We start from the raw sequence: 12,334 nt of genomic DNA on the forward strand, positions 1-12,334 counted from the left end.
CATGGCATGTGTTGACTTACACTCGATCTCCATAGTTGGGTTTTTTTTTTTCTGGATACAGATGGCATTTTCTATCCAAAGTCTATTGGGATTGCTTTGGATCACAAACCACTAAGAAGAACCAAGTCTTTCACAGTTGGTCATCGCACATTCTTGCTATTGTTGTGTACAATGTATTCCTGCTTTTGCTTGTTTTGCTCAGCATCAGTTCATGTAAATCTTTCCAGATCTTTCTAAAATAAGCTTGCTCATTATTTTTATAGAACAATAATATTCCATTATCTTCATATACCACAACTTGTTTAGCTATTCCCCAATTGAAAGGCATCTGCTTATTTTCCAATTCTTTGTTACCATAAAAAGAGCTGCTACAAATATTTTTGCATATGTGGGTCCTTTTCCCTCTTTTGTGATTTCATAGCAATACAGACCCAGTAGTGGCCCTGCTGGGTCAAAGAGTATGCACAGTGTGATAATCTTTTGGACATAGTTCCAAATTGCTCTCCAGAATGGTTAAATCAATTCACAACTCCACCAACAATGCATTAGTGTCCCAGTTTTCCTATAACTCCTCCAACATTTAACAATAACTTTTCCTGTCATTTTAGACAATCTTAGAGGTATGAGGTAGTACCTCAGAGTTGTTTTAATTTGAATTTCATTAATCAATAGTGACTTAGAGCATTTTTTCATATAAGTATATATGGCTTTATTTTCATCATCTGAAAATTGTCTGTTTGTATCCTTTAACCATTTATCAGTTGGGGAATGACTTTTATATCATTTTATGACCTTTATGCCCAAATCATGTACCCATTTTGACCTTATTTTGGTATGGGGTTTGAGATGTTTCTGACATAGTATTTTTCAGTTATCCCAGCAATTTTTGTCAAATTGTGAGTTCTTATTCCAGAATTTGGAGTTTGGGGGGTTATCAAATACTAGATTACTATAGGCCTTTATTATTTTGTTGTGTGTATCTAATTTATTCCACTGATCCACTACTTTGTTTCTTAACCAGTATCAAATGGTTTTGATGACTGCTGATTTATAATATAATTTTAGATTTGGTATAACTAAGCCACCAAGCTTTGCATTTGTTTCATTAATTTCCTTGATATGAATTTAATATTTTTTGAAACTTTCAGTGTAGCTGTTTTGATTTACTTGTATTCTTTTGAGTTTAGGTTTTGATCTTTCCTGTCACTATAGTAACTTTTTATGTTCAGATTCTTTTTTCATTGTTATTGTTACTTACTCATTTTTCCAGTTTATTTATTTATTTTTAACTTTATGTTAAAAGTTGGGCTTTGCTCCTGAAGTGCAAAAGGCAGGGTCAAAAGCTTCAAGTTTTCATGCTGTTGTTTTAGTTCTTGAAGCCTGTAAGTTTTCAGTTTTTTCAAGTTCTCCAATAAAAGAGGATAGGAGTCTGAGTGAGGTGGGGTAACAATCAAAGCCTGAGCTAATAGCATGCTATTGAGTATAGAAGTGATAAGCTTATCCTGGGAGAAGCATCTTATACTGAGGTATTAAAATTAGGTTGGGCAGGTGTAAAGCTAAATGAAAGTATCAAAAAGGAAACTATCAATTTCAATGCCTGAAAAGAGTTCAGAAATGATGTCCACCTAATGCAAGCCCTCATCACTTCATATTTGGACTATTACAAAATTCTTTGGTTAGTCTCTCTGCTTCAAGTCTACTCTACTTTAATTTATCCTCCTCTCATATGTGAAATTGTTCTCCCCAAAGCACATCTCTGACCATGTCATTAAATTTAGTAGCTCCTATGACTTCAATAATCAAATATAAATCCTCTTCTTGGCAATCAGCAATGTGAGTATGATGAAAGGAAGAAATTTGCAGGTGGCTTTATTGAGGAATTTAGACACAAAGAGAAATATGGCACAATAGTAGGGATAGATGGACAAAGTGAGGATTTTTTAAGGATTAGGAAGACATGAGAATGATGATAGGTAGGAGGGGAGCAGCCAATTGACCAAGAAAATGAAGATTAGTGAAAGTGGGGATTATAAAAGGGGGTAATCTGCTAGAAAAGATAGGATGAAATTGGATCATTTGAACATAAAGAAAGATTTACCTTGATAAGGAGAAAAGGATACCTCTTCTTGTGAAAAAAAGTGAAGTAGGAAATAGTGTTTAAATTAATTTTTTATTAAATTAATTTGGTGTTTAAATAAATTTGAAAGCTATTGTTGTTATATGATCAATTATCATATAAATATCAATTAGGGATGTGTAAAAGGATTCTTGTACTATAGAAATGAGATTTTTTTATCATTTGAGATTTTGTAGTGTTCCCACTTAGCCAGGTTTCTTGATTTTCTACAAGTTTACTCAACAGCACAGAAGTAGGAACAAAGGCAATGGTGAGAATAATCCAAGGCTGAGGCTTGGTAAGGAATGATTAATAATAAGTGGGAAGAGACTCAAGATAAGAAGAAGAAAACTAGTTTACTGAAGATTCAAGATGGGAAAAGAATGAAAGTTGTAGCCTGTGTGGTAGTTCAATGCAATGCCTGAGAAATGAGTAAATAGTGGAACAATTGAAAATCACAAAGAGAATGAATAACACAGTATGGGACTACAAGGCAGGAAGAATAGAATCAGGACAAATTGTGATTAGCTATTACAGATTTTATGAACATGGAAATGGAACAGTTCTAAGTGGTGATAAATGAAGGATATGACCATCTCTCTGTAAGCATAAATGGGGTGGAGGAGAGTAGGTCATGGTAAATGAGTAAATTGAAGAAATGGGAAGTTAGGGTAGTTGAAGGAATCACAATATCTATGTTAAAGTTCCCCATATAAGGGTTGGAATTGATGATGAAAGACTATCAACCAGTCACTGAACTCATTGGGGAAAGAAGGCAAATGTTTCCAAGATATTGTTAGAATAGCAAGCAGAATTTTGATAATAGCAACCAGAATTGTGACTGGGTGATAAATATTGATTAAGTGAACCTCTAAAGAAGAAAAGGTCACTGAATGATAATGATATACAGAAAGTCTTGATTTAGTAATGGGGATCAAGGAGAATTTCAACTCCACCTTGAAGAGTAAGTCTCAAAAGGTATATGAGTAAACATTTAATCAGTGGCCAAAGAGGCTTTGTCATCAGAAGGAATCCAGGTCTAGTAAAAGCCAGAAGATGGACTAAGAAAGAAAAAGGTTTAAGAAGAAAAGAAAATCTGTCATCCATGAGCAGACATTCCAAAGAGCACTGTGAGTATCCATGGACTGAGACATTGTAGAAGTTATGTTGAGGGAGATGAGATTAAGAAAGCAGAGAGGAACAGAAAATTACATTTGAATTAGAAGGGTTCAGAATGGGATGGGAAGAGGAGTATTTCAGGATAGTAGTTTGTTAAACATTGAGAAATGAGTTCAAGTCAGAGCCAAGATAGCAGAATAAAAGACAGCATTACAATGAGTTCTATAAAAACTTCTCCAAACAGATCTAGAAAATGTATCAGATCAAATCCTGATGGGTAATTCTAGAAAAAGTCATAGTGAATCTTCTATCCAATACAGATCAGTATAGGAGAGAGACAAGATATCGGCAGACAATGGGGATGGAGTTAGGGTAGGAGGACACTACAGGATATACCAGCATCCAGGAAAAAGCTGTGTGTCAGGGTGAGGGGATATATCCAGACCCATGCCAGGGAACTGAGACAGGAAAGACATAAATTACATCTTCCCCCACCCCCATTTTGCAGTTCAGACTTATAGATCCAAGGCAGAGTAAGAAAGGAGATGGTAAGAAAGGAGGAAGTTCGGAAGCCAGCAGCAATGGTGTGACTTAAATCCTACATGTAAACTAGATTTCACTTCTAGCTTCCAGCCCAGTCTTCAGAGTAATAAATAATCAAGGCAGAAATACCCAACCAAAGGGGAACCTACAATACTTCCATTTTAAAGGAACAGAGTTTGCCAGCTGGCTAACAAAAGTTGAGTTCAGAAGCAGGTTGATTCTTACCCATACCCAGGCCAGGAACTTGCAGAGCTCAAACTGGGAGCAGTGTAGCACTCAGACTTTGTCCTGAATCAGATCACTTGAGAAGCACTCAAAACTAGCTAATAGCTAATAGCCTGTCCTTGAATAACACAATATTTCATACTCCCAAGAAAGCAACAACAGCAACAGCTCAGACCTTCCCTCCAGAAGTGCTCCAGAATCCAATCCTTGAAGAACAAGTCTCAGCAGGTATAAGTAAAAGTTTAACCAGATTTACCACCTTCCAAAATGAAGATTTTCAGAAACATCAATGTCAGAATCCAGATCTTCCAGGTCAAAGAAAAGATACTGCAAGTATCCAGAAATAAAGATTTTAAGTTCCAAGGACTCATAGTCAGTGTCTCATACAATTTAGCAGCCATAAAGTAGTAGAGAATTTAGAATATGATATTTCAGAAGGCAAAGGATATGGGCTTATAGCCAAGAACAACTTACCCAGAAAAACAATCTCATCTTAAAGAATGATTGGGTGAAGCAGCAAATTATAGATACAATTAATAATTTCACTCAAGATAATGACAATGATGAGACATCATACCAAAATTTGTGGGATGCACAAAGCGGTAATAAGAGGGAATTTTATATCCTTAGAGGCTTACTTGAATAAAACAGAGAAAGAAAAGATTAATGAATTGGGCTTGCAACTAAAAAAACTAAAAAAAGACCAAATTAAAAACCCCCAATCAAATACTAAATTGGAAATTCTAAAATTTAAAGGAGAAATTAAAAATATTGAAAGTAAAAAAACTATTGAACTAATTAATAAAACTAAGAGTTGATTCTATGAAAAAGCCAATAAAATAGATAAGCCTTTGGTAAATCTGATTAGAAAAAGGAGGGAGGAAAATGAAATTAGTAGTCTTAAAAATGAAAAGGGAGAACTTTCTACCAATGAAGAGGAAATTAGAGAAATAAGGAGTTATTTTGCTCAACTTTATGCCAATAAATTTGATAACCTAAGTGAAATGGATGACTACCTCCAAAAATATAGACTTCCCAGACTAACAGAGGAGGAAGTAAATTGCTTGAATAGTCCCATTTCAGAAAAAGAAATAGAACAGGCAATTAAACAACTCCCTAAGAAAAAATCCCCAGGACCAGATGGATTTACATGTGAATTTTACCAAACATTTAAAGAACAATTGGCCCCAATGCTATATAAATTATTTGATAAAATAGGGAATGAAGGAGTCCTACCAAATTCCTTCTATGACACAGACATGGTACTGATACCTAAACCAGGTAGGCTGAAAACAGAGAAAGAAAATTATAGACCAATCTCCCTAATGAATATTGATGCTAAAATCTTAAATAAGATATTAGCAAAAAGACTACAGAAAATCATCTCCAAGATAATACACTATGATCAAGTAGGATTTATACCAGGAATGCAGGGCTGGTTCAATATTAGGAAAACTATCAATATAATTGGCCATGTTAATAACCAAATTAACAAAAACCATATGATCATCTCAATAGATGCAGAAAAAGCATTTGATAAAATCCAACATCCATTCCTATTAAAAACACTTGAGAGTATAGGAATAAATGGACTTTTCCTTAAAATAATCAGCAGCATCTATTTAAAACCATCAGTAAGCATCATATGTAATGGAGACAAACTGCAACCATTCCCAATAAGATCTGGAGTGAAACAAGGTTGCCCACTATCACCGTTACTATTTAATATTGTATTAGAAACGCTAGCTATAGCAATAAGAGCTGAGAAAGAGATTAAAGGAATAAGAATAGGCAATGAGGAAGCCAAATTATCACTCTTTGCCGATGACATGATGGTATACTTAGAGAACCCCAGAGATTCTGCTAAAAAGTTATTAGAAATAATCCACAACTTTAGCAAAGTTGCTGGTTATAAAATAAACCCACATAAGTCATCAGCATTCTTATATATCACTAACAAAATCCAACAGTCAGAGTTACAAAGAGAAATTCCATTTAAAGTAACTACTGATAATATAAAATATTTAGGAATCTAACTGCCAAGGGAAAATCAGAAACTTTATGAGCAAAATTACAGACCACTTTTCACACAAATTAAGTCTGATCTAACCAATTGGAAAAATATTAAATGCTCTTGGATAGGGCGAGCAAATATAATAAAGATGACAATATTACCTAAACTAATCTATTTATTTAGCGCTATACCAATCAGACTCCCAAAAAACTATTTTAATGACCTAGAAAAAATAACAACAAAGTTCATATGGAAAAACAAAAGGTCAAGAATTTCAAGGGAATTAATGAAAAAAAAATCAAATGATGGTGGCTTAGCTGTACCAGATCTAAAATTATATTATAGAGCAGCAGTTACCAAAACTATTTGGTATTGGCTAAGGAATAGATTAGTTGATCAGTGGAATAGATTAGGTTCAAGGGATAAAACAGTCAACAAATATAGCAACCTAGTCTTTGACAAACCCAAAGATCCCAGCTTTTGGGATAAGAACTTACTGTTTGATAAAAATTGCTGGGAAAATTGGAAACTAATATGGCAGAAACTAGGCATTGATCCATACTTAACGCCGTACACCAAGATAAGGTCAAAATGGGTTCATGACCTAGGCATAAAGAATGAAATTATTAATAAATTAGAGGAACATAGGATAGTTTACCTCTCAGACCTGTGGAAGGGGAAGGTCTTTATGACCAAAGCAGAACTAGAGATCATTACTGATCACAAAATAGAAAATTTCGATTATACCAAACTGAAAAGTTTTTGTACAAACAAAACTAATGCAGACAAGATTAGAAGGGAAGCAATAAACTGGGAAAATATTTTTACAGTCAAAGGTTCTGATAAAGGCCTCATTTCCAAAATATATAGAGAATTAACTCTAATTTATAAAAAATCAAGCCATTCTCCAATTGAAAAATGGTCAAAGGATATGAACAGACAATTCTCATATGAAGAAATTGAAACTATTTCTAGTCATATGAAAAGATGCTCCAAGTCATTATTAATCAGAGAAATGCAAATTAAGACAACTCTAAGATACCACTACACACCTGTCAGATTGGCTAAGATGACAGGAAAAAATAATGATGATTGTTGGAGGGGATGCGGGAAAACTGGGACATTGATGCATTGTTGGTGGAGTTGTGAACGAATCCAACCATTTTGGAGAGTAGTTTGGAACTATGCTCAAAAAGTTATCAAACTGTGCATACCCTTTGATCCAGCAGTGTTACTACTGGGATTATATCCCAAAGAGATTATAAAGAAGGGAAAGGGACCTGTATGTGCACGAATGTTTGTGGCAGCCCTTTTTGTAGTGGCTAGAAACTGGAAACTGAATGGATGTCCATCAGTTGGAGAATGGCTGAATAAATTGTGGTATATGAAAATTATGGAATATTACTGTTCTGTAAGAAATGACCAACAGGATGATTTCAGAAAGGCCTGGAGAGACTTACACGAACTGATGCTGAGTGAAATGAGCAGGACCAGGAGATCATTATATACTTCAACAACAATACTATATGATGACCAGTTCTGATGGACCAGGCCATCCTCAGCAACGAGATCAACCAAATCATTTCCAATGGAGCAGTAATGAACTGAACCAGCTATGCCCAGAAAAAGAACTCTGGGAGATGACTAAAAACCATTACATTGAATTCCCAATCCCTATATTTATGCACACCTGCATTTTTGATTTCCTTCACAAGCTAATTGTACAATATTTCAGAGTCTGATTCTTTTTGTACAGCAAAATAACGTTTTGGTCATGTATACTTATTGTGTATCTAATTTATATTTTAATATATTTAACATCTACTGGTCATCCTGCCATCTAGGGGAGGGGGGGTGGGGGGATAAGAGGTGAAAAATTGGAACAAGAGGTTTGGCAATTGTTAATGCTGTAAAGTTACCCATGCATATATCCTGTAAATAAAGTCTATTAAATAAATAAAATAAATAAATAAAATAAAATAAAATAAAAAAACTCACTCATCTACACTAGTCAAAGAGATGGAAGACATACAGTTAAGTACTGAAATACTTTTTTACTTAATAGGGAAAGGGGGGGGAAATGGAGGGAGGCAGGAAGAATTAGGGAGTGGGTAAATTAAGGCAGGGATTAGACCTAAACAAGACAAATTCCAATCATGTACAAAAATGTTCATAGTTCTTTTTGAGGTAGCAAAGAGTGGATATCTAAAGGAAGTACCCATACATTAGAAAATGGTTAGATAAATTTTGATATGAAAATGCGATGGGATACTATTATGCTGAACATTTACTATACTAATGATGAAACATGCTGCCTACCTTCTGATGGAAAGATGAAGGCCTCAGAATGCAGACTGAGACAAGAATTTTTAAAGGCATGTCCAATACAGAAAATTGTTTTAATTGTCTATATGTTTGAAGTGGATTTTGTTTTTCTTTGATTCAACTGGCAAGTGGGTTGTTAGAGAGGATGAGAAGATGGATCTTGCTTGATTAAAACAAAATTTTTTTTGAAAAAATATACAAACGAGTTCAGGTGGGTTATCAACATTACTGAGGTAGAATTATATCAGAGCTTCAGGTAGTAGTGTGTAGCAGAAGAGTGACAGGAACTCACATAGGTATAGATTCAGTTGAGGGAATCAAGGGTCAGGGTAGGGGGAAGTAGGGGAAGTATATCACAATTCTCTCTAGTATATTCAAGCTTAAGAACATTACCCAGAGAAAATTAATAGGACCCTCATGCATTGAGAAACTTTGCCTTCTTCACTGCTGAGTTTTAGCATACACCAATTACACTAGAAGTTATTTGTGTACAGTTCTATACTCTTAAAGTAGGTGGAGGTGGGGGAGAAAGCCTATCATGTAAGCTGGGAACCAGTAGCTTTTTTTTTTTTTAACCAGACAGCTCCAAATTTTTTTCCTCTTCAAGTCCCAAACCAAGTTTCAAAAAAAAGAACAAAATTAACTAATTAACTAAGCTATTTTCCAAGGCTGTTCCACTTAACTCCAATTCAATAAAAAATTTGTTAATGACCTATTACTTAGACACTCTGCTCAGTGCTGGGGAAACAAATAAGAAAAAGAAAGTCTCAAGGACCTTATGATCTAAAAGAAGAGAATAAAAAAGAGAGGAAGTGGGGGTTAAGGAGGAGACAAGAGAGGTTACCACGGTCATCTTTGAGAATAAAAGACAATTTCTGTTCCATAGAGTTGAGATCAAATAGAACTACTGATGCAAAGTGAAGACTTTTGGTAAAATTTTCCAAAGGTTTAATGTCCAAATATTAAGGGAACTCAGAACTTGGATTTCCTAGTTAGTCTCTTTCTCCTCTTCAAGGGTTATCTTGCCTTTTTATTTTTTTTTTAGCATGTATCTTTAAAAAAGTAAGAGATCCCATGCTTAATTTGCAATCAGGATATATGAACGGATAAACAACTACATACCTGGTTCCAGCAATTTTCCCGTTTCCAGTGTCCCTCTGACCACCATAAAGAGTTATTTTCTATGTGTGTAGTTTCTCCATTCTTTTCATCTTTGGCATCTCTCCTGAAAACTCTATTGGCTATTCATTCCTTTTCTGCTTGCTCCCATTTACTCCTGGTGTCAGTGACCTCACTCTGGTTTCTCCTACTGCATGCAGCCATCAATGTCTCAGAAACCTGTAGTTGCCCAGTGCCCAATAACCTCCATATTAATCATAGTCTTAACATAGGAAACACTGTCAGAATGCTGCTTCTGTCTTGGTGGTTATTTTGTTTTTTATTTCCCTTGTTGATAAAAAGTAAAGTCCTGGCCAGGCCCATCATCTATATGACATTACTGCATTTAAGTTCTGTCCTTTCCCACTGAAAACCATATTTTCCCCCTCTCATTTTAGGGAAGTAAATCAAGTATACATGATGCTGAAGGCAAAGGTAGGAATGAAATGATCACGATTCTTTAAAACAGAAAATTTCTTTTTCAACTGAGGGAAAAGAAATAGAGAGTTCTGGGATGTGTAAGGTGGGTGTAAGTTTAACACTAGGTGAAAATGACTTGAAAATATTTTCTTAGTAACAAGAATTGATATTCATATAGTACTTTATGGTTTGCAAAATTGTTTATTATATATATAATGGTAGTTAAGTGGTACAGTGGATAGATTACTAGATCTAAAGTCAGAAAGACCTTAGTTCAAATATTGCCTCAGAAAATTACTAGCTATGTGACATCTAACTGCCTTAAGTTTCTTAGTTGTAAAAATAACACCTATCTTCCAGGATTGATTATGTTTCTATACTTGTAAAGTATATGAAACATGATTACTATATAAATGTTAGCTTTCTTCCTCCTCCTCCTCATTTCCTTTGAATTTAACAATGGTTTTACAAGATAGCTACCTCCTATAAGTATTATTTTTCCCATTTTATATATAAAGAAACTAAGGCTGAGTTTAAGAGATTTATCTGTCCATGGCTACCCAGTTAGTATGTAGTAAAGGAAGGATCTAATCCAGCCTTCTTTTGATTTTTAGGTCCAACACACTTTCTTGTTTACCTTGCTACCAGTAGCATAATAAGAACTATGTAGTATTACCTATCCCATCTGTGCAATGTAGCCATGCAGATATTTTTAGTTTTATTATATTTGCATAAGCTTTTTCTAGAAAATCAAATCCAACTTGAAATAGTACTACTATTCTTTTTCTTAATGCCTCCTCCCTACCCCAATACTTCAATTAATCAACAAAATTTTATTAAGTACCTTCTAAGCCAGGCAGTGAGCTATATGGTAGGGATTTAAAGAACTAAAATAGTTCCTGCCCTCATGCAGTTTACATTCTGGTAGAAGAGGTAACATGCAGCAGCATCATATAAAAACTTTTACAACGTAACCTTGGGAATGGAGGAAAATCACTAGGAGCTGTAAGGAGGGCTAAAGAAAGATCATGCAGAATGCAGCACTTGAGGTAAGTCTTTAAGGAAATCTGGTATCCCAACAGGTGGAGGTGAGAAGGGGGTATATTTTAAAGATGGGAGATATAGCCATTGAAAAGAAAATGGAGATAGAAAATGGAAGAGTCTCATGGAACAATCAGTAAGAAGGCCAGTATGGCTGGATTGTAGAGTGAGGGAAATAATGTATAATTCTGAAAAAGGGGGCTGGATTTTGAAAAGTTTTAAGTACCCTCCCCCCCAAAAAAGGTAAAAGAGAACCACTGGAGTTTCTTAAGTGGTTATGGAGTAGGCAAGGCAATATGGTCAAAATTGCATTTTAGGCAAGTCACTTTGCCAATTGAATGAAGGGTGGCTAGAATTTGGGAGAAACTTGAGGCAGGAAGATCCATTACCAGGATATTAAAATAGGCAAGAGGTCAGGAAAGCTTGAAATTGGGTGGTAACTGTAAATAAAGATAAAAGAACATATTATGAGAAATGTAGAAGGTAGAAGTAAGAATTGGTCAATTGGAGACAAGGATGAAACTATTCTTGATGGTCAGGGGTTATGCATATATGTTGCCTGCCACATACAATGTACAGGTACTTGTAATAGGTCCAATGACTTGTTTTCCAGCTTCTCTTCTCTTTCTACACTAAATTGAGTACTAAGATCCCAAATAAATATTTCACTTATTCTACTGGTTCTGTCGCCCTTTTTTTTTTACTCTCCTCTAAAAGAAAAATTCCAGAGTAAAGAATACAAGATATCTAGCTTTGGTTCTCTAGTTACCTTCTTTCCCCTCCTAAATTAGATAAAGTTTAAGGTCCTAAACATTACAATAACCATGGCAATCTGTTAGGTCAGTCAACAGGAGAGCATTCAGATGGTACGAAAGGAGAAACGAGTGCAGGGCAAAAAACTGAAAAAGATGTATTACCAAACATCTTCTTAAATGAACTCCCACCACCAATCCTGGTCACTGCTCATGAGGATGGACATCTTCGATTATGGAACCTGGAGGTAAGGTTATAGCATCTCATTTGTTTATAATGAGAATTAATTTGGGGCAGAAAAAATAAGGAATAATAGACCATGCTTTGTGACTCTTCCATTAAGCATTTACCAAGACTGCTCAGGTACCAGAGTACTAAAGTGTTTCCCAAATTCTTCTTTTAAGACATTATTTGATGGCTAGCACCTAGATATTGACACAAAGGATTTCTAGAATGAAATATATCCTTATCCTATCCCCATAAATCTCTCATATAAACATATAATTCAATAACAGTGTTCACCAAACACACAATACTTAAATGGATCTATAAAATCTCATTGATTATAGATATTACTTCCAATGAAACAGATTGAAATTTATATTTGCCCATTGTTTGCA

General features: G+C 34.9%; 1 protein-coding gene across 8 annotated transcripts in view; it reads left to right on the forward strand.

Annotated features, from left to right (window-relative positions):
* Nucleotides 1-12,334, forward strand: part of WDR64 (WD repeat domain 64) — a 173,240-nt gene that overhangs the window by 124,390 nt on the left and 36,516 nt on the right. For 6 of the 8 annotated variants that reach the window (XM_031966959.1, XM_031966961.1, XM_031966962.1 and 3 more), the window contains 2 exons: nucleotides 9,899-9,935; nucleotides 11,801-11,961. The exons of the other annotated variants lie outside the window; for them this stretch is intronic. In XM_031966959.1, coding sequence (XP_031822819.1) covers nucleotides 9,899-9,935; nucleotides 11,801-11,961 — 198 coding nt within the window. The remainder of the gene's footprint in view (nucleotides 1-9,898; nucleotides 9,936-11,800; nucleotides 11,962-12,334) is intronic. 8 annotated transcript variants of the gene reach the window in all.

This window comes from Sarcophilus harrisii, chromosome 4 (assembly GCF_902635505.1).
Source record: "Sarcophilus harrisii chromosome 4, mSarHar1.11, whole genome shotgun sequence".
In the NCBI taxonomy this organism is placed as follows: Eukaryota; Metazoa; Chordata; class Mammalia; order Dasyuromorphia; family Dasyuridae; genus Sarcophilus; species Sarcophilus harrisii.